The 23,415-nt window shown below is 41.3% G+C and overlaps 1 protein-coding gene across 3 annotated transcripts in view; it reads left to right on the forward strand.

The window, feature by feature from the left end:
* The window catches only part of SORCS1 (sortilin-related VPS10 domain containing receptor 1), a 577,390-nt gene that overhangs the window by 447,217 nt on the left and 106,758 nt on the right, over positions 1 to 23,415 (forward strand). For all 3 annotated transcript variants that reach the window (XM_010859390.1, XM_010859389.1, XM_010859387.1), the window contains exons 9-14: positions 20 to 199; positions 10,496 to 10,642; positions 18,479 to 18,581; positions 18,848 to 18,924; positions 21,146 to 21,237; positions 22,521 to 22,628. In XM_010859390.1, the coding sequence (XP_010857692.1) occupies positions 20 to 199; positions 10,496 to 10,642; positions 18,479 to 18,581; positions 18,848 to 18,924; positions 21,146 to 21,237; positions 22,521 to 22,628 (707 nt within the window). The remainder of the gene's footprint in view (positions 1 to 19; positions 200 to 10,495; positions 10,643 to 18,478; positions 18,582 to 18,847; positions 18,925 to 21,145; positions 21,238 to 22,520; positions 22,629 to 23,415) is intronic.

The following is a 23,415-nucleotide window of genomic DNA, read 5'->3' on the forward strand; positions in this document are numbered from 1 at the left end:
TCCCTGTGTCTTTCCTTAGGACATGCACGTCATCAGCACGGATGAGAACCAAGTGTTTGCAGCGGTCCAGGAGTGGAACCAGAATGACACGTACAACCTCTACATCTCAGACACACGTGGAGTCTACTTCACCCTGGCCTTAGAGAATGTCCAGAGCAGCAGAGGCCCTGAGGGCAACGTCATGATCGACCTCTATGAGGTATGTCACAAGACATGTGTGGTCTTCAGCTACTGCGGTGCTTTGACCGGCAGTTGAAGGCCATGGGTTGGCCCTTCCCTCAGTCATTTTAATGACTAGTTCCTTACATGGCCTCAGTCTGTTTGGGAGAGGGAAGGGATTGCAGAACATTTATATTGGTTAATTTGCAATTCACAAGACATCTCTGGGAGGAATTCTTTGTTGACCAAGTCCAGAGGACTTGGAAAGTATCTGGGGAAGCAGTCAGGTAATTAAAAGGTTTGAATAAGAGTGGGTCTAGTATGAAGTTTGAAAATAGTCTTAAAGGACTAATAGATGTCAGGGGTGGAGCAAAGAAGTGACCGGCAGTGCTCTCTTACATCTCAAAAGAAAGAACGAAGAGAACATCTTTGCATTGCATCAGAACACACTCCCTTGACAAATGCTTTACCTATTTAGTTCATGCAGAATATTGAGCAGAGTTCCCTGTGCTATATAGTAGATCCTTGTTTGTTACCTATTTTAAATATAGCAGTGTGTACTTGTCAATCCCAAACTCTCAAGCTATCCTTCATATATGTGTAACTGAATCATGTTGCTGTACATGTGAAATTAACACAGCATTGTTAATCAACTATGCTCCAATACAAACTAAAACTTGAAAATTATTGTAGCTAAATATTGGGGGGAAAAAGACACTCACTTGGACTTGAAGACCTTTCTGACTACATAACCTCTACAGGCTGATTGCCATCTTCTTAGGGGTCCAATGTATAAGATAAGATTCATGTGTCTTTCTTTTCCTAAAGAGGGCTAAGGAAGAGAAACAAAAAGCAGAGTTTACCAGATTTCCTTAAGGGAACTCTGACCCTTGTTTTCTCAGAAGGACCAGGTTCAAAATAAAGTCATGTGTTGGCTCAGTTAGCTTTCATGACAAACACCAACACTTTACTGGCTATCTAAAGTAGAGTCAGGTAAAAGAAAGCTGCTATTTGGGGACAGATTTTATCCATGTGTCAGTTTTGTGCTATGAAGGATTCATAGTGGGTTATAATGAGCCATTACAAAACATATTTGGAATTTGGGAAGTGCAAACATCTACTTATATTCTATTGAAAAATAGTTATAAAACTGATTTAAATGTGTTCAGTCACAATGATACTGTCATTTGGTTGAGGATAAGCTCAGAGAATATAAGTTGTTTGTGTGATGAGTAGAAAGGGAATTATATCCAGTTATGTCAAAGAAAGAAGCCAATTTCACTTAAGAAATGTAAACCTATCATTGGAATTCTTTTAATGCTCTCTATATTCCTTCATCTTTAGGTATTTTGGGGAATTTTTTTCTAGTATCTAAACTTCTCTGTATGCATAAAGGCATGTTAGCGAACTGTAAGCACAACTCAGAGCTCAAGTATTTGTAATGGAAATTACAGTAGACAGCATACGACATAGTTTGTGTGTATATATTTAGGAAAATACCCTGCAAACTTATTATGCAGTCACAAATTTCTTCCACTTCATTTCCTGCCCATGTTCCCGATAAATATAGTATCATATATCTCAGCCTCAAACAGAACATGTATTCTGGAAAACATTTACATATTCTAGTGATTTACTTTTAAATTCATGTTGGATAAAATTGTGATTTAGGGTGTAAATTTTGGAGTCGAGCAGGCTGGATTTAAATCCTGGCCATGACACATATATATCTCTGTGAGATAAATCCAACAAATTTTGAGCCTTAGTCTCCTTGTTTAAAATAAGGGGATAAATGTAATATCTACTTGATAGGATTTCTTTGAGGATGAAATAAGCTAATCTTCTTAAAGTACTGTGAACAGTGCCTGAAATATAGCAATACTCAACAGATTATAGATAGTATAATCAATATTACATTTCAATGAGTTTAAGCCTGAAAACAATGTTCTAGTCTTATAATCTTAAAACCAACCCATATTATTTAAATGCCCAATGTACTTCCACTGTTCAGGATCTCTACTTCTTCCTGTATTGCAGTTAGCAAGGCCACATGCCATCCTTTATCACCAAAGTTGTCTTCTTATGCTGTGCATGCATGCTCAGTCATGTCTGACTCTTCTCAGAGTGTGTGACCCCATAGACTATAGTCCTCCAGGCTTCTCTGTCCAAGGGATTTCCCAGGAAAGAATACCGGAGTGGGTTGCCATTTCCTTCTCCAGGGGATCTTCCCAACCAGGGATTGAACCCGGGTCTCCTGCATTACAGGCAGATTCTTTACTATCTGAACCTTTTCTTATAAACAAATGTAAATTACCACATTTCAGTCCTCTTTTGTAAATGTCATATAAACATTTAAACTTTAAGTGTGTTTTGTTGAAATATCACACATTTTCTTGCTTTGATCCAGCATTTACAGTGGAAATAGCTTGCTTCGAGAGTGTGAAATCTACTCAACGGTCCCACACTAATCAGCCAGTTGGCTTCTCTGGCCTTGGATCTGTCCCTGCTCTCTTGAAAACATCTTCTGATTTTCAGCTGGTGTTTTTCCTTCCTGCTGACCTTCTCCCTCTTTTTAAGTCCATGTGGAATGGTTTCTCTGGTTAATTTTATTTTCTGCCAAAATGGAAAACATTTTAATTAGTCCCTTGATGATGGAAAAGATGTCAGATTTGAACAAGAATGACTTTGTCATGTCCTGTTATTTGCAACTGTCTCCATGAATGGTTTTCTGAAATCAAAAATTACTAACAGGCAGGGGCTGAGAAGAGGAACCAGAGTGGCTCTGAACATGGCCAGCCATTTTTTGGTAACCTTTGTGTTTTCCCTTTGTATCTCTCCTTTCAGTTGACTGTCTGTAGGGAAGCTGCTGGCTCTTATTATCCTCACTTTGAACGGTGGTGGGACTACATTCTGTAAAGGTGTTCTGCATCCTGGGGCCAGAGCAAGAAGAGGCTTTGTTTTATTAACCTGGCAGTTCACAGCAACTTGATTTGAAATTGATGTGATCAGAGCAGCAATGCCATATAGGCTGATTACCTAGATAGAAAGAATATTGGCTGACACGGACCCTGGCACAAGTGTTCCTTAAAGCTGATTGTTCTGCCTAGCAGGAAGCTGAAAGCCATCCAGCATGAATTTCCCAGTAGAATGACAATGAATGATGAGTGGTTAGAGATAAATGAGAAGCAAGAAAATCCATAAATGAATTAATAAGGAGGAGAGATGAGCAACACGCCAGGTGGGGGTGACAGAGATAGAATATATAGAATGCACATCTGCTCACGTTTTGGGGGTGACAGAGGAAGATGACATGCATTCTTGGCTTCTACATGCTGATCACCTGCTGTTCTCATGTGCTGTTTAAATTATGTTAGCCGAGGTGAACTGTGTAACATGACTGTGTGATGAGTCTGGGTATCAGGCATATGTATCATTGGTGAGTCAGTGTGGGAAATGCAGAGGGAGGCACAGTTCTCATAAAAAATAATCATTTTATTCACTCTCTCCTTGGAACCTTACAACAAATGCAGTTCTCTAAGGCAATGGCACCCCACTCCAGTATTTTTGCCTAGAAAATCCCATGGATGGAGGAGCCTGGTAGGCTGCAGTCCATGAGGTCGCAAAGAGTCAGACACGACTGAGTGACTTCACTTTCACTTTTCACTTTCATGCATTGGAGAAGGAAATAGCAACCCACTTCAGTGGTCTTGCCTGGAGAATCCCAGGGACGGGGAAGCCTGGTGGGCTGCCGTCTATGGAGTCGGACACGACTGAAGCGACTTAGCAGCAGCAGCTACACCAGAACCATGTGTATGTATGTGTTGAGATAGGGAAATGTTGGGGACAAAGTGTTGGGGCCCTATCTTACATGGTTTAGTTATTGAAATGCCAGAAATTCCCCTCAATGTGAGGTAACCATTGCCATGGACCCCATTCATGAAGAGTCAAGATGTGAGTCAGGAAAGTTGGCCTCAGAGCAAAAATGCTGGGTAGTGATTTTTGTTGAAGAAAGATCACAGTAAATAGATAATATTTGGGATACCATTTAGATGCTTTATAAAGAAGCTTTTAAATTATCTCATTCAATCTATATATTAACTTTATGACACAGGGACTGTAATCATCACTCTTGTTTATAAGTAAATGGAGGCAGAGAAAATGCAATCATTTTTTATAAGATTACAAAGCTCATAAGTGTCAGGATTAGGATCTGCATTCTAGAGTGTGCAATCTTTTAACTAGAAACTATTGTGTGTCTCTAGAAAGATCAGCATTCAGGCTTCTATTTGATTGTGGCCAAGTAGTAACCATAAGATAGAAGCCCATTAGAGAGCAGCATAAATCATATTAGACTATACCTACAGAAGAGATCAGACGGGAAGAAGAAAATGGTCTGGGAAAAAGCCAGCATAAACAGAATCAACAGATGATGGCTTTGGACCTATTCACCATTTACTAAACCAAGTCCTGAGCCTGCAGTTTAAGCAAATTCACCCTATGTTATCCCGAAACTCCCACTTTTGCCTGGTGGATGTGTTCATGCAAGAGAATCCTAGAAACAAGTGTCCTAAGATTCTGTCATTCCTGAGGAGCACAATTCTCCAGTGGCACCACGTGGAGCAGGTCACAGAAGACAGCAGGCTTAATGGTGGCCGGAGCAAAAGAGCTGCGATGAGTGTGTCTGAGACACATGGTTCCTGGTATATCTGTCTGGAGTGGATGATGATACGGAGTCTGACAGCTCTGGGCAATATCCTCCCTCCTCTGGGAAGGGGATATTAATTAATGATGATGGCGAGCCCTTTGGTTTAATGGACAATGGCAGTTCATCCCAGACAAGCAGAAGGGGTTGTGTTGAGAATGTAGCCACCTGGCTGCGAATTCAGAATGCACAGAATGTATGCATGCATGAGTGAGGCACAGTGGGCGGTATGACAGATGTAACTGGTGAGTGGTGCATTTTGTTACACACATAGTGTCTTCTGTATGTTATGAGCTGCTGCTGCTGCTGCTGCTAAGTCGCTTCAGTCGTGTCCGACTCCATAGACGGCAGCCCACCAGGCCCCCCGTCCCTGGGATTCTCCAGGCAAGAACACTGGAGTGGGTTGCCATTTCCTTCTCCAATGCATGAAAGTGAAAAGTGAAAGTGAAGTCGCTCAGTCGTGTCCGACTCTTAGCGACCCCATGGACTGCAGCCTACCAGGCTCCTCCGTCCATGGGATTTTCCAGGCAAGAGTACTGGAGTGGGGTGCCATTGCCTTCTCTGATGTTATGAGCACCTCTCTCCAAAAGAGAAAGCTCCACAATTCTGATGATGTAGCTACACCTTGATTCTTGGGAAAAGACTACCTCTTACAATCCAGCATAAGAGGTAGGGAAGAAAATTCCTCTCCCATTTAGGACATAGTTATTGCAAGACATAGAATATATCCTCTAATTATTTAAGGTGATTCTCTCCCTGGGTAGGTGAGTGCTTCCTGACCAAGACAACAGGGAAGGAAAAAATACTTAGTCTTTGTTGGCAGTGAGTTCTCTGATGACAAAGGCACTTGCTGGGTATGTGTCTCTCCTGGCTGGGATCCTCTCTTTAGAACAAAAAATATCCTGTCTCCAAAGACATAATGGTGGCAATATGTTCTCTTTCCTGCCATTGTCGTTTATTCATTTTTTAAATTCTCTTCTAAGTTTGATATTTCAGATTCATAATTAAAGTCTGAGATAGAGAGGATGGGAAGAATCAGCTCCCAGTCAGCATTAGGGAAATAAGCAAAGTTTCCTGTGTGGGAATCTTTCTAACATGGCCACCATGTGGAATGTATGAAAGATTTGGGGTAGGAGAGCACCTTCTAGGGAGGAATATTAAGAAACAAAGGAGTTATCTGGAATTCTTTCTTAAAATCACTAAAGAAATCTAAGTCCCAGGACCTGGCATATTCTGACTCTCAAAAAAAACCTGCAGAGTGAATGTATACTTCCTTAGACATTCTAGGTGCTATTTTCCTGGTACTTAGAATGCATAAGTGATGGATATTAAAAATATTCATTGAGCAACTACTGAGTACATGTACTGAAGAATGAATGAAAAGCAATTTCCTGTAATATCTACATATAACATTTCTCTCAGGATGAGAGAGGAGTTTGAAGAACTAGTATTGCCAAAGGGTTAGGTTCTTGGGTTCTCAAGTCAGACACACTGATGTGGAGTGCATTCCCAAAGTTCTTGGGGGGATGACCTTAGAGTGATTGGTTCTTGCATGTGTAGGATGAGGATGCAATGAGTGTACCACTTACCCTGCATGGAGGGATGGATGCGCACTTGCTTGCAAAAAGCCTTTCATGTCATGTCTGACATTTCTTAAGTATTTCATCAATTTGGGGCACTATGAATTCGTTCTCTCTTCTAATGCAGAATTCTTACTATTTTACTAAAAACAAAAGTAGCACTTCTTGTATAAACTGACTTTCCATTATTAATTTCAATGAGAGAATATGGTGGATTAAATGATAATCCAGAAGTTATACCCAAGTGAGACATGATGATGTGCAAGATGACAGGAGAAGCTAGGAAGAAGTCACATGTGGTAAGAAGTTTGAGGAGTACCAGACACATTTCCAGGAAGACCAGTGCCCTTGAGAAGCTTACATGGTTGTTGAGAGCCAAGATACAGATACCATCTGTGTGGGAGACATATTGAAGGGCAGAGAAGAAGAGTTGGGGACAGTCAGGATTAAAAGAGAGGTTCTGGTTTCTGGTAAAGACTTACTGAGCTGGGTCTTGAAGGATGGGTAGGGAGAGATCAGCATTGGGATGCTGTCCCAGGGAGTGGGGGTAGCCTTCATGATCAAAAAAGGAAGAGAAGAGAAGTAAAGGTGGCACTTTGAGGCTGATATCCTGAGGGCAGGGCTTTGTGTTGTCTTGAGGTTTGAACTCTGACACTTCATGTTGAAAAATCCAGTCAATGTGGTATTTTTGGCTTGTAGGATGTTAGAGAATAAGAAATAATGACTAAATAACTTTGAAACTTTGGGTATCATATTCCCCCATATGACAAAGAAATAAAAGTGGCTTCTCAACATACTCAGCATCTTTGTGCAGAATTGAGACAGGCAGAAGAGGTAATAGCAGCTCTTCCCTGAAGGGAGGCAAACTGCCAGCAGCGGGGTGTGCCATCTCCATAGGCGCATCTTCTTGACCTCCGTGTCTACGTGAAGGCATGCTTCAGTGGGAATACTAGTCCACCTTCCACCCAACAACCTGCCCTGTCATCCCACCACAGCCCACCCCAGTGCACAAATGGGCTCATGATGTGAATGCAGAGGGAGTTGTTTGGAAACAAAAATGTGTACCCTCATCCTCAGCAGAAACCTAGACCTTAGACACACACACACACACACACACTACTACATATGTGCATATATGTACACACACATACACACATGTACACACATATTCCACATTTTGGGTACTAATACTGCTCCCTTTGTATCCAGAGTCCACAGTAAGAGGGTAGAAGTTCTAGAAACGTAACGAGACCTCATAACAGGCTTGCACTGAGACAGGCAGGTGGGCTTCCCAGGCTCAGGGAAAAGGAACCATGCGTGGCACAAAAACCTAACAGCAGGCAAGGCTGACCATCTTTGCAGACCAAGCCCAAGAAGCCTAAATAAACAGATAAATAAATAAAATAAAAATACCCTCCAAATGGGATTTTCCCGGATTAAGTGCCTTGGCCACAGGAGGAAAATAAGCAGACCTTCTTCAGCTCTGTCCTTTATTGTGATGCATCCCCCTGGCTTTGCTAAGTTTGTACTCCTCAAGATAAACCTGAAGGCCAGGTTGCCAGAGATGAATTACAAAGCTCTAGAGGCATTTGATAAAGCCAGACAATCAGGGGCCAATAAAGTCACCCGCTTCTGCAAATCAAATGCACCAGCTTCTAAACACGCGTAGCCCTGCTCTGACACCTGGGCCAAAAGAGGAACAGGGCGGGAAACGGCAAGGGAACAACTGGAATAGGTAATGTTGTTTTTTTTTTTTCCTTCTCTATGTCCTATAAACTTCGAGTGTTGCATTGTCCATGTTTGGTACTGCTATGGAGGGAAGACAGGTACAACTGTGGGAAAATTCTGATTTATGAAATCAAAGCTTTAAAGAATTGTCAGTATAGTGTCATTTAAATATGTAACAGCCTCTCGAACATATGCAAGACCAACATGGGCTTCCCTGGTGTGTAATCCTTATGGAGCCGGTGTAGTGAATAAATAAACGTTGTTTGCAATTAATATACCATTGTTAAGAGGTAGAGTATTCCTTGAAATTTACGTCTTCCACATTTGTGGAGGATCCACAGTGTGTAAAAAAGTATTCTGGCTACTGTTACAGGCCCCAAATGAAGCTTGTTTTCCTAAGTAGTTCAAAGTATTCCCCCCAGCAACTCATTTATACCATTTATTTGCTTAACAAACTTGTTGTTGCAAAAGAGTACAAAGTTGGCTCAATTCTAAATTATCCCAGATGCCAAAACAGCAGGTACGAACTAATGAGGTTTGACTGTGTCAAAAGCAAAGGCAAAACGTGCGTGTTCTATTGATAGAAGCCCAGCCTCTTTGAAGTGACAAAGTCAGAGCTGTATTTGGTGAAAGAATGTCGGAAGTCTAACAGATTTGGGTGTGAACCCCAAGTCTTTGTGATCCTCAGCAATTAGATTTCATTTATGCCTGTTTCCTCGTCTGTAGAATTGGGATGATAGGTGCTGTGCAGGTTTATAGCAAATACTGGAGGTTTTACCTAAAAAGGACTGGGTTTAGTGTTTTGTACATGGCAAGGACTGATACCATGGTTTCATCCTTCTGCTTAAATTTTTCATATTATAATATACAAGGGAAGTCAGATAAAGGACCTGAGTTAAGTTAAATGGGTTCAGGTATTCTTTCTAGCTTATTCACTTACTCTCTGCCTGTGCTCCAGAAAGCCACTTAATCTAAGTTTCTATTCCCTCATCCTCAGATGAGGCTGTATCTCTTTGGCTTTTGTGAGGATTAAATGAGATAACCTTTGCAGAATGTTAGAATGCACCTGTCAACACATTTCAGACCCTTTTCTCACTACCAAGTTTTCCTGGATTGTTATAATTTAAAGTAGAGTCAATTATGCATAAATATGTTTAATTCTAAAACATGTGAAAAATATGGCACACAGCTAATGATTTGTTCCTATACAGTTTTGGCAACTTCTTTATTGTTGCATCTTTCCTAAGATATAAAAGAGAAAAAGTAATCATGTTTGCAGAGTCAAATAAATAATAAGGGCTGTTTATGGTAGGATTAATAGTACTATAGAAATTGAGGAGGAATTGTTTGACAATTTAGGAAAACCTACTTCTTTATGTTTAAAAGCTGTTCTCTTTTGCTTCATGTATTTTGGTAGTTTAATAGACCTTTTACAGAAAAAAAAAAATAGTGATAGTCATCGGATCCAGAGTTCGCACTGATCTCTTTTAATTGCCCAAGGCTGTGAATAGTGCAGTGATTTCATCATTAAGGGCAGGGGCTGTGAAACCACAGAGCTCTGGGTTAAAATCCCTGGGCTACCACTTACCATCTATATGACATTAGGTGTTGTGATCCTGGGCAACTCACTTTACCTGAATGAGCTTCAGTTTCCTCACTTGTGAAATAGAGTAAGTGATATTTACCCAAAAGGACTATTGCAATAACTAAAGGAGATAAAGTATTTAAGACTATGAGTGCTTGCCTAAAATAAAATAAAAGTTGTCGTCGTTAAGTCGCTAAGTCTTGTCTGACTCTTGGCGACCCCATGGACTACAGCATGCCAGGCTCCTCTGTTCTCCACTATTTCCTGGAGTTTGCTCAAATTCGTGTCCACTGAGTTGGTGATGCTTTCTAACCATCTCATCCTTTGCCACCCTCTTCTCCTTTTGCCTTCAGTCTTTCCCAGAATCAGGGTCTTTTCCAGTGAGCCAGTGCTTCGTATCAGGTGGCCAAAGTATTGTACCCCCCTATTTGTTTATCATTTGCCAAGCACAGAACCAACAGCATCAGTTTATCTCTAGGCAGCTGTAAGCTACTGTCAACCTACCTTAGAGGAGATAAGAAGACTGTCAAGCTTGCATTGGGATCGCCCAAGCATGGGGGCATGGGGCTATTGCATTGTCTCCCACAGCCCGTGGAGTCGTTACATAAGCACAACCCTCACTCTCATTCCTTCAAGACAAGTGATCACAGTTGAATTTGATAGTCTGGTTTCTTTTGTAAGTACAATAATTACATTTCTTCTCAAATTGAGGTATTTTTCAGCCATGTCAATTTTTCCCAGGTAGCAGGGATAAAGGGAATGTTCTTGGCTAACAAGAAGATTGACAACCAAGTGAAGACTTTCATCACATACAACAAAGGCAGAGACTGGCGTTTGCTGCAGGCTCCAGACACAGACCTAAGAGGGGACCCTGTGCACTGCGTGCTGGTGAGTCTTCATATGGGGGTGAAATGCCCCACGTGAGGGCTGGAGATGGAGGTCAACAAGCAGATGTACATGGGCCCAGGGCTTCTTGCTCAACTGAGGAACAGGAGTGGATGGGGAAGGGTGTGAAGGCGGTTATAGAAAAGAGTCACAGCTTTGCTGCTTGTGATGGACCAAAGCCATAAGAAAACATAAGTAAGGTTCTTGCTTGTTTCCAAGGATGTTCAGTTGCTGTCCAATTTCTGATAAGGACCACATATTGTAGTTTAAGGGAGAGTATGATAGTTTCCAGTTGTGGTGGGAAAAGATACCCTTACTTTCCCATGAATAACCTGTTAAGGATCTAATGACACATAAATTCAGCTGTAAAGTTAGTGGACTGAATGCAGAATTGTGTAAGTGTATTTTCCAGTGGACATGCTTATTCATATTTTCAGAGAAATTTATGCCTCAAACAAAGGTAAGGACCACTGATTTAAATCCTTAATCGGTACTCTTTATAATATGTTCCATTCATTTATGTCATTATATAAAGCTAGTATTGATAAACTATGGTCTGTGGGGCAAATCTAGCCCACTGCTTGTTTTTTAAATAAAATTATATTGGAACATAGTCATGCTTATCCACCTATATATTGTCTATGGATACTTTTGCTTTACAGTGGCAGAGTTGAATAGCCATGAGAAACTGTGTGGTCCATCAATGAGATATTTATTATTTGACCCTTAAAAACAAATTTTTTGACTTCTGCTTTGAAATATGGCTTGTAAAAACTTGTCTAGCATTGGGGCAGTAAATAGATTAGATCAAATTATTTTGTATTTGATTATATGATGGTGTCCAAGAGAAGAATCACAAATGTGTCTTGTCTTCAAGAAGTTTGCTGTCTACTTGAGAGAGAATAGATTAATGAGTGAATGATTATAAGGTCACATCCTACTTTTTTTAGTATTTATGATACCTGCCCTTTACTTGACACATGAATTTGATACTGAGTGAATGAAGGAGGGGAGGCAGGGATTAATTGTAAAATAATATATCATTAAATGCTAATTTCTAGAAAACAAATCCAAAGTTTCATTTAAATTCATAAAAGGGAGACAGCAGTCTGTAAAGCTAGAGAAGAGACCTCTTAGTTTTAGTAAGAAGGACTGGATATATACCAGTTATTCACACCCACCAAACAGTCCCAGCTTTATTTAATGTTATGCACACTGAGCCTGCTTCCTTCTGTCCCATGAAGTCTGAGCAGTCACTTTGCAGGTTCATCTCCTACAGCTGTAGGCAGGTCACCCTCCCAATGGAGAAGATGCCACAGCCATAGCTTGACCTTATTAGCTGCAGAGGATATCACAGTATCATGTATATCATGTATATCATGTATCAGGGGAAGCAGTCTGAAATTCTGCCTCCCACTCAGCTATTAGTGGCAACTTACAGGGGGAAAAAGCCAGTGGTTACTCAGTACACAAATCCAGTTACAGAGTAAGTGAATGTAGCAGTTATGTATTGAATGCCTACGCTATGCAAGGCATATAGCACTTAAAAATATTTATTTATTTTTAATTGATTGATGATTGGTTTACAGTATTGGTTTGATTCCTGTCATGCATCGACATGAATTAACCATAGGTGTACATTATGTCCTCTCCCTCTTGAATTTTCCTCACACCTCCCACCCATTCCCACCCCCCATTCCCACCCCTCTAGATAATTACAGAGCACCAGTTTGAGTTCCCTGAGTCATACAGCAAATTCCCACTGGCTATTTAAAAGGCAAATAGCATTTTAAAAACATGCCCACCTTCCTCATTCAGCTGTTCCAAGTTGAAGACAAAGATGCAGGAGATGTCCCAGTGGCTTAAGGCTATCTTCCATCCCATCATGCATGTTGATGACTGAATGCCCATGAGAAAAAGCCAACTGTATCACCTAAAGAGGCTTTCCTGGGTGCTCTGGCATCATAAATGGACCATTAGAAATGCCTCTTATACAAAGCACTTAGTGAGACATTCCTTGCTCCTCCCCCAGCCCAGAGTTACGAAGTCTAATTGCTGTGCCTCCGAATTATAAATGCCGTATCACTGTATATCCGTATATCCCCATCTCCACTGAGACCGTCCTAATACAAGCATCGTCATTCTTCCCTGTCCCTACAGTGACAGCTGCTCCTCCTGTCTCTACCTGGCAATTTCATCTCACCATAGCAGCCAATTCAACCTTTCTTTCCCCCTTAAATCTAACTTCATTGAGTTGAAATATGCATACATAAAAGCATTTTAAGAGTTTAGTGATAAATCTTGACAAATGTATAGACTCATGTTGTAACAGCTACCACAGTCAAGATACAATATTTTAATCACTCTAAAAAATTTCTCTATGCCTCTTCACAGTCAGTACCCACACCCTTGGCCCTAGACAACCTCTTATTTGCTTTCTTTCATGAGAGATTAGTGGAGAAGGCAATGGCACCCCACTCCAGTACTCTTGCCTGGACAGTTCCATGGATGGAGGAGCCTGGTAGGCTGTAGTCCATGGGGTCGCTAAGAGTCGGACACGACTGAGCGACTTCCCTTTCACTTTTCACTTTCATGCATTGGAGAAGGAAATGGCAACCCACTCCAGTGTTCTTGCCTGGAGAATCCCAGGGACAGGGGGAGCCTGGTGGGCTTCCGTCTATGGGGTGGCATACAGTCAGACACGACTGAAGTGACTTAGCAGCAGCATTAGAGATTAGATTGTTCTTTTCTCAAATTTTACATAAAGGTGTCAACTTAAACTATAAAAATTCAGACCATGTCCCTCCTTTCCTTAACCTTCTAATGACTTTCTAATTCAGATGGAATGAAATTCAGATACTTGACTGTTGCCTGCAAGATTCCGCATGGTCTGGCCCCTGTCCACTTCTCCTGCCTGGTCTCCAGACTCTCTCTTTCCTTACACATTGGCCATGGTGAGGGAAGAGATCATGCCTTTCCATACCATTAGCTCACTGCACTCTTTTATGTTTTAGGCTCTGTATCTGCCATTATATTGTATCTCTTAAAATGCCCTTCTTCTAGTATGACTTTTTCTTGGCATTCAGATCCTTGTTTGAGAACCTTCCATCTCAGGAGCTTTCTTGAGCATCCTCTGAAACTGCACTTGGTCCAATTTCTTTTTTATTCAGGATCTTTCTCACTCTGTAATCAGCACATGCATCTGTTGACTTGCTAGTATATCTCCTCCCACTCACTGTGAGCTCCACAAGCATAGGGACCATGGTGCTCTTTTTGGTCACCGAAGAGTTAGCTCAAGAGCCATACTTGACACATGGTGGGTGCTTAATATTTGTGTTGTGGAGAGTGTTGTCTTTGTTTCAGGCGGACATGCCATGGACAGATGTTTGAGTTTCGTATTTGGACTTTAGTGGAAGCCTTTCCTTGCTATTGATAGTCACACTGAAAAATGTGTTATAATAGCCACCTTCTGAAGTTCATGTGTACAAGTTGACCCCACAGTTAACAGAATCACTAGGCTCATTGAGACTGAGGAAAAATCAATGAAGGAGATATAGACATACGGTACCCAAGAGTCTTTTGGCCTTCCTCTCTCTTTAGTCCTATTATTTAATGTACTTTAAATCTGAGCTTTAGAAAACAGGCAGTAGAATGAGGAGAAGAAAATGAAAAAAGGAAGAAGAAACAACAAAAAAATATTATACAACTCTGCCAAGGCACAGAATAAGAAAGATCTTTGAGCTTTAGGAGACCCAGACTGTTAAAAACTTCCTTAGGTTTGGGAGCTGGTAGCAGAGAGGAGATAAAAAAAGATTTTAGATTGTGAATACTTGGAAAGTGACAGTGTCACTGGAAACACAGCCTAGTGATTAGAAAAGAGATTTTTTTTTTTCCCCCAGCAGGGTTGTTGCAAATGTGGAACAAGTTCAGAACTGCAGCCCCAAATGGAATGTTCCTGGTAAAATACATTATATAGGAATAAGACATCCAGGGTAATCTGGGCTGTATTTTTAGGACTTTTAGATTGATTGCCTGGAGGGCTCAGCTGGGATTTCTTTCCCCTGAAGACCACATTGTACAGTTAGATAGGGTGTTATAGGTCATGGTCCTCCTGACTGCAGAACCTCAGGATTGGGCTCCCTAGAGGCAAAATGTGAGCTGAGCCTGGAACAAATCCTTAGGCCCCAAGGGACAGCCTAGTGTTTCATGGAGAGAAACCATGCCTTCTCGATGGGTTCAGTTGGCAGCTTCCTACTGGAGCTAAGCTGCAGCTGCCCCAGGAGACTCGACCCTGCTTCCTGCTCCTCTGCACTGGTTGCCACTTTCCATATTCAGCAGTGCTGAATGCCCTCCACCCAGCCAGCTGGCTGGGGCCACCCTCTTCTTTGTCCCCGACTCCTGACAAAAACTTCAGTGGATCCCACATTCCAACTCAAGATCAGAAGCTGTACAAGTGTGTGTGTAGGATGTCTTGTGTGTGTGGATGTCTTGGATCATTTAACCCTTCTCTGCTGCTCCCCCACAGTGCCAGGAAGACAGCAATTCATTCGTAGATCAATTGACTTCAACAGGCATTCACTGGACACTTGCAGTGGCCAAAGGATTTTGTTGGTTAAAATAAGAAATACAAGCATAAGGCCAAAGGAAGGTGATTGGGGTCTAGAGGTCCACGGTATTCTTCAGGAGCATGTGAGCTCCCGGGATTTGAATGCAAACCTTTGTGGGTGCTTCCTTTGTGCCCTTTCCTTGGGAAAGAGTCTTCAGTTTGCATCAGAATTTCAAAATCTGTGCTTGACCCCAGAAAGATTGACGACTAAGGATCTAGTTGCTCCTGGTATTGACCAGCTGGTGATACTCCATTCCCTATGCCTATGTGTGAGTCAGAACCACAGGCAGCTTCCAAACACATGTGTTTGTCCCTCTGTTCTTATAGATCAGCTCCTAGATCATGGTGATTCCAGTGTACAGTTTTGTAGATTTTTAATATGAGAAGTGAAGAGAAATAGATAAAGGTCTTTGGGATAAGCTGTGTTTTAACTCATACTAAATTAGAGATAACTCATGCTGCAGTCCATGGGGTCGCAAATTGTTGGACATGACTGAGCCACTGAACTGAACTGGAAAGATACCCAGTATATGTTCCCTAATGGGAGAAAAGAAGGCAGGAAGGCAGAAATGGACAAAGTGCCCCCTTCCTGGGCAAAATGTGCCTAAGAACTGGAATGCCTTGTCTCATGTTTTCCAGGAGTTTGCAGTGGTTTGAGAGACATTATAACAACCTCTCTATCAATCTGTGGTGACCTCACCTTAATAAATATCCCAAACTGTTCAACTGTAAACGTTTAAGTTTAAGAAGTGAAGATGAATCACTTAACATCGTTTTTCTGCAATGTGGACTATGTAACTTTCTTGAAAAAAAGGAAGAAAGGGAAAAAAACCATAGAATATTTTCCTTGTACCAGTTGGGGGCAATCCAGTACTACAAATGTGCAAGTGAGGGAAAAAAAAAAGTACACGAGAAAGATCGTTTGTAATGTTGCTGCTACTGCAGGAACTGGTGTCCTTTCTTCCCAAATTAATTTTTCTCAGGCCTCCGAAAGCCATAGCAACAGAGCAGTGCTGAAATGACCAATTGAAAATGCCCTCTTTCTTATGTAATGGCAAGTGCCCTCTCATAAATAATCCCTGGGTCAGGTGGCAAGTTAGTCTCACAGTCTTCTGAACTGCAGGGCTATGACATATGTGACCAGTGGCTGACTGAAGATTGCCACCTGGGTGCTCTCTTGGCCAGGGCTATCCTGCTCTGTTGGTATAAAAGGCCATCCACTAAGCCCCCGTGTCTAAGTATAGTAGTAATCATTTCTTTGAATACCATGGATATTCTCATGTTTCTCTGGTAATGTGGTTTATAATAATACCTAAGCCCATGTACTTCTGGCATTGTTTTGAGTAGAACAGTAAAGTAAGATCTTTCATGCCCTAACTTCAAAGTGCTGCCTGATATTTCAAGTGTTTATTGATTGTCTTTTTTAGATTCTATGTGAGATTTTACAGAAGATGTAAAGCAGTACTTGATGTTTTCTCTTTATTTGTCAAGTGTATCTCTTAGGGCGATAAAACTCTGCATACTCGATGACATGATCCAGGATTGTGCGTGGTAAATAAGCTGTGGTAAATCAGAGAAAGCAAGATCTGATAGGTTGCAGTTGTCAGGAACATTTTCATGGACACATGGTTTGACACCTCTGGTTATCCTGTCTCAGCATCTGCCTGAGTGTTGATCAGCACTTCCTTGGGGCCTCTGTAGCATACCATACCCTCGCTAATCTTCCTCTTGGACAAAAGGCAGCCAAGTTTTGGGGTCTGACTGTTTCTTCTTACAGGGGTGGTCTTTTTACCCTTATGGAACATTGCAGAGTAAGAATTCCATTTTTGAAAGCTGTACATGAAATTTTCATGCAAAGCCAACCATTTATTATGGTCATCATTCCTTGGGAGTTTACTCCCTCTGTTGGCAGTGATGGAAATACCCTATTGTGACCCATTGTGTCATTTCACCAGGGTTTTGGCTGCTTTTACTTCTGAGTTTCATTTTTAGTTTGTCATTTACTCTATCCCATCTAAATGTAATCACTGCATCTCTGTCGCTCTCTAAATATCTGCTGGCTGAGACTTACAGAGCAGAATGAAAGTAATAACAGAGGTACATTGGTGATTTCAAAAACTCAAGTCGATAAGATTAGAAAATAATCTTCCTGAGAGATGAAAAGTGACGTGGGTTCAGTCACAAACTTGTCGTTGTTGATGATTCAGTACAAGGACAATTTTAAATGAAATTTGTGTGAGATTTACTATCCTGTTTGGTTTTTTTTTTTTTGAAAACTGTTGATGTCTTCATCTGAAAACTTGATGGAGTTTTGTATGCACAAACAAGTCCCTTAAATTTTTGTTTAAATTGTTGTCATTTGCGTGTTTCATCTACAAGAACTTCTATGTTGAATTACACTGAATCTGATAATACCCTTACACAGACATTATGTCAGTTGTCTGGCGGATGTAAAGACAGTTCCACATGTCATACAGCTTCTTCTACAGAACTGAGACCAAGGCTTCATATGACTAAGAGATGCCAAGTGACTTCTTCAGAGCACCTCCAGCCTGGCTGTACTTTCTGTCCAATCTCAAACCCCATTTCTCCTCATTGGTCTTACCCAACTACCTGTTGTATTACAGCTCCACTCTTCTGCTCCTTTTCTTTGTTACTGATATTACTCAGACCCGAAATGTCTTTTATCCCTCTGAGCATCTCATCTGCAATTCAAATCCTACCCACCTTTGCCTCCGTCGCCATTTTCTCCTTGAAATTTCCCCTCAACCGAAGTTAAATGTAGGCTCCTATCCCCTAGAATTTCATATTTTGTCTGTATTTATCTCATGGCTGTTAAAATATATTCCTTTATGATAATCAATAGAAAGATCTTAAATTGTATACTCCTCAGTGGCAGAGACCAAATTTTAGTCAGTGTTAAGTCTTTCATAAAACTACACAACATGTTTTGCAGATAAAGTATTAAAATGTTTGTTGAATGGCCAAACGGCAGTTATTTCAGTAGACTAGACTTGAAATGAAAGTGCTCTCTCTTTCAACAGTTTGGCAGATGTCTTATACTTAGTGGGCACCAGATATCTGTGGAATGAAATACGGGCGGATGGATGGGTTCATGGATGGGTGGATGGATGGGTGGGATGATTGAATGAATGGTTAGGAGCTCTGAATCTGAGTTTTAAATGACCATTTAGATGGTGTACTTTCATGATCCTCATTTCTCCTCTTCTCAGCCCTATTGCTCCCTACACCTTCACCTTAAGGTCTCTGAGAATCCCTACACATCAGGGATCATCGCCAGCAGAGACACAGCCCCCAGCATCATAGTGGCTTCAGGTAAGCAGCTTGCCTGGTCTGCTCACTGCTATAAATTGTATTTATTTTAAGAAGCCCAGTAGCTGTGCTTGGAACTTAATGAGCAAGCTAAAAATATTTTTGAAAGGCACCTAAGCCACTGACCCTGAAGCAAGTATGCTGAAAAACCCTGCTCAGATAGAGTGTTTGCAGTCGAAATCCACCTCAGGCAGTGCACACTGCCAGCACAGCCCGTCGTTAGCTTTTGCAGAAAGTTCTCTTCACTAATGGTGATGTGCTCTCTCCAGGTAATATAGGTTCTGAGTTGTCAGACAGTGACATCAGCATGTTTGTTTCTTCGGATGCGGGAAACACTTGGAGACAGGTAAGAAAGTATCCTGGTTAAGTTACTGGTGTTTAAATGTGTTAAAAATTGTCCAGATTGTTTCAGTTCTGGGAACTTACTCAGTCACACATGAATCCTAAAGCTTCTCAATGTGTTTATTCCCTTATTTGTTTTATTCATGGCTTACAAAAGTTCTGAGTTCAGCAAATATTTATGAAATTTGATTTCTTTGTGTGATAAGTGAGCCTTTGCGTGCGTGCTCAGTCACTTTCATCAGGTCCGACTCTGTGCAACTCTATAGACTGTAGTCTGCCAGGCTCCTCTGTCCATGAGATACTCTAGGCAAGAACACTAGAGTGGGTCGCCATGCCTTTTTCCAGGGGATCTTCCCAACCAAGGGTTCAAACCTGGGTCTCCTGCACTGTAGGAGGATTCTTTACCATCTGAGCCACCAGGAAAGTCCTAAAAAAATGACACTTTATCACAGCCTATATGTAAGAAAGTTTATAAGTAACAATGAAACAAAATTAGATATGACTGAATTTTCCCCTTAAAAGAAAGCGGGAAATCTAGAGAGTTTATTATGTAGGGAACATGAAGCCTGGAAGGGAGATTACCTATCTAATGCCGGGTTGCCTCCGTAAATTCCTCTTGCCTTGAAGTCAGAATAGAGGAGAATGCAGTGATTCAGAAAAAGCCATTACCCAGGTGGTGCTCTGAGATGTTTAAAGCTCATATGCAGAAGACAGAGTAATAACCATCAGGGTGCATATGTTCGGGAAAGTAGGAATGGAATCACTTTCAACCAGTGTGTTTAGCTTAAATGCTTCCTCTTTCTTCTGAATGAAAATTAGATACTCCTAGATTATAAAACAGGAGCTTAATGAGGTTTAGCAGTCCTAACAAAATAGGTGCCTAATGCTTGGTTGTTACACTTCAATAAATATGTTTTAATAAGCCACTGACATTTAATTATCATACAATAACTAGCACCATAAATTGAAATCTAATGCACAGGTAATCACACAGCAGTGAGAACACTGAGCTTTAAATTTTAGGCAAAGATGTCCATGTTACGGTCTAGTTACCCTCTCCTAGCTTCATAATCTGCACTGTGATTCACATGTTTTGAAAAGAGTGGGGCAGGAAAGAAACTTGCTTAAGAAATTCCAGGGGTTTTGATCTTGGAGATATATATGCTCAGTCACTCAGTCGTGGCCAACTATTCGCAATCTCATGGACTGTAGCCCTCCAGGCTCCTCTGTCCATGGAATTTGCCGGACAAGAATGCTCAAGTGGGTTGCCATTTCCTTCTCCATGGATATATATAGGAACATGCATTATTAAGCTTCCTATGGACAATAGTTAGAGAGCCAGGGTCACATTTTTTTCCTTGTAACATCCCAAACAAAGCAAATAAGTCTCTCCTATAGTCCTGGGTACATCTTGAATGTAAGAAGTAGACAGAGTGGAAACAATTACGTCTATAGTGCAATCACAGACAAGGCTATAGTAACAGAGTGACTGTGAGAAGACAAGATGCATCTCGTATGGAGAGGACTTAGAAATTGTCTCTAGCCAGTCTTCATTTTACCTCAGATTCCTCTCTCCACATACAGAGAGAGACCCAATGACAATGTACCCAAAGGTATGATTTCATTTTGATCAGAATTGCTCTATGACTGGCTAGAGAATCCGTGAGTTGAACAGGAACATCTGTCCCCTGTAACACTTGGAAACTTTGAAGTAATTGCATGTGGAAAGGACACTGTCATTCGCTCCGTCCTGGCATCATCCATTATCGTCTACCTGGTCCTAGGCAAGTCACCACTTCCTTCTAAACCTTAGTTTTCTCATCTGTGAAAATGAGAGTATTGGAATAGTGTGTCTCCAAGGTTTCTCTGATCTAAAGATGTGACCCAATGTAACAGTTGCACAAATGTCAACATAATCATAAATGGAACCCAACAGAGCTCACCACAAAATGACAGGAATAGAAATATGAACACATGACTCTTAGTTATTATTTAAATTTCTCTTGCGGAGCACCTAAAATCATTTTCTGGAACTCCAGTGGCACATGTCACCCACGTGGGGAAGCACTGTTCGTAACTGTGTCTCTCCACAGATTTGGGGGAGCCCAGTTCTATCATGGGGGCTCATGGAGAGATTATTTTGCCTCAAATGAAGACTAATTCTCTGAACCCTGGGTGTGTGTGGGTGGGGGTGTGGTGCTGTGTATGTGCTTTTCCTCTTCCAGATCTTTGAAGAAGAGCACAGTGTTTTGTATCTGGATCAAGGTGGAGTCCTGGTTGCTATGAAGCACACATCTCTCCCAATTCGACATCTCTGGTAAAGGCACCTGTTGCCCCTAAATCCTGTACCCAGGACTGGTTGCACACAGCTAAGACCAGTCTAAGTCAGGCTGACAGACTATAACCGTGCTTGTAGTAAATTGTCATGGTCTGCTGGAACATAACTTATACCTTTGCTTTATTATAAGAAGCAAGAGGAAAGGAGAGAGAGAGAGAGTGAGAAAGAGAAAGGGAGCTTGCTTGTGTCCTTTAGAGAGCAATTATACATGGTTTTGGAATGTGACAGCTCCCCTCTCCCCCATCAGTACCTCCAGCGCCTCACTCTTTCAGTACAGTCATGGGTAGAGTGGTTGTCAAGGATAATCTCTGAATAGCTTAATTTCTCACAGCCACCTATCCCAAATATTGTCTCCCGAAGTTTAATATTTGCATTCACTCTGTTCATTCTGCACAGAGATCAGCAGTGCGTGTCACTTCTGCTCTGATCGCATTTGGCCTCATTTTTGCGGGCGGGAAAGGGTGGTTTTCTGAAACTCTCCCTATAGGTCTTCTGTAGATGAACATGCAAGGCCTAACTTCCAGAGGGGTTTTCAATAGATTCCTTTATCTGTGTGTTTGAAAGTGGCTCTCTGCACAGGTGAGCTCGTTCACAGTCAGAGGCTTGATTTTCCCTCCAGTGTTGGTTACTTTGGTGGACCAAAGGGAAAGCTGCAGAAATAACAGAACCAGAGGCTTAGCCTGAGGGAAGGCAGCCCAGAGAAAGGCAGGGGAAAGCAAACGTCCTGTATGACCATCAGAGTTGCAGAGTCCTCGCTTTCTTTCAAGAGCCTGTTCTTCTGCACCCAGTCACTCAGGGGGTCAACCAGGATTTGTAACAATGTACGAAGGATACCACTGAGGGTTTGATCACGTGGAGCTGGCTGATTTAAGTCCATCGCAGTGGTCTCAGAAGGTGACTGTTCTCAGAATCACCTGCAGGGCCTCCTGCTAGATGACAGCAAGGTTTTAGAGAGGGTCACATTGAGATCTAAGACCTAATAAGATATCCAAATTTAAAAAAGTTCTATCAGCGACTTATCATTCCAGTTTCATTCAGCTCTCCACTGATTGATGTTATAATACATCTGGGCCCCAAATCACTTGGCTAGCTGTATATCCACCTTCTGATGTAATTAAGAACACTTATTCATATCAAAGGCTCACTTTGACAATGCCCCAGGTACTTCCAAAATATATTCTCTCCTCGTTGGTAGTATCTTTTCTTTGAAAGGATTTTCTTTTGAGATCCGATGACTATAATTTTTTTTTTTCTGTCATCAGGTTGAGTTTTGATGAAGGGAGATCTTGGAGCAAATACAGTTTCACATCTATTCCCCTTTTTGTGGATGGGGTTCTGGGTGAACCTGGGGAAGAGACTCTCATCATGACGTAAGTGGAAAACCGTGTTGTCTTCTAGTCTTCATAGAAATCCAGAAACGTGTGGTTTTTAGCTGAGCCTGTTCGCCTTGCTGCTTTCAGTTTTAAAGTTGCTAGCAAAGGCGGTGCATCTGACTTCATGATTCCCTAGCAAAGAAGAAAGAACAATGCACGCATCCATTCTCTTGGCTCTCTGCTAGCTATTAGGAGACCTGTACTGTGGGCTGGTAGCAACGTGGTGCAGCCTCTTTCTTCCTATACTGAACGAGCTTAGGGAAATTAAGTGTTTTTTTTTTCAATAGAAGATAAAGCTATCAATTTAAAACTTTAATAATAAACAGGCTTGATATACAGAAAATCACAGGCATATAAGAATGATTTCACTTTAAGACAGAACACAGAGCTTGATCACACCCCCACAAAGGATGTTATTTTTCCCTGGCTCTTTACCTAACCCAATTGTGAGGCATATTAGGGGAACCATGAGAACAGTCTGTTCTTGTGAAATTACATTTGCGCTCATTCCTGTCTGGAAAGTGATGATCATTAATTTGTGAAAGGCTTGATTAATGGCTTGCCTGCCTGTGGGTTTCAAAACATGAGCTTTGAATTTGAAATATGAAACTCTGATTTTTCCTTCTTCTGGAAAATCAGAAGTGGAAAACAAAGAGGGAAGATTTTTTTTAAAAATATAGTTTATCTCATTTAATTCTTTTTTTTTAATTTATTTATTTTAATTGGAGGCTAATTACTTTACAATATTGTATTGGTTTTGCCATACATCAACATGAATCCGCCA

The sequence above is a fragment of the Bison bison genome, unplaced genomic scaffold, assembly GCF_000754665.1.
Source record: "Bison bison bison isolate TAMUID 2011002044 unplaced genomic scaffold, Bison_UMD1.0 scf7180017864456, whole genome shotgun sequence".
In the NCBI taxonomy this organism is placed as follows: domain Eukaryota; kingdom Metazoa; phylum Chordata; class Mammalia; order Artiodactyla; family Bovidae; genus Bison; species Bison bison.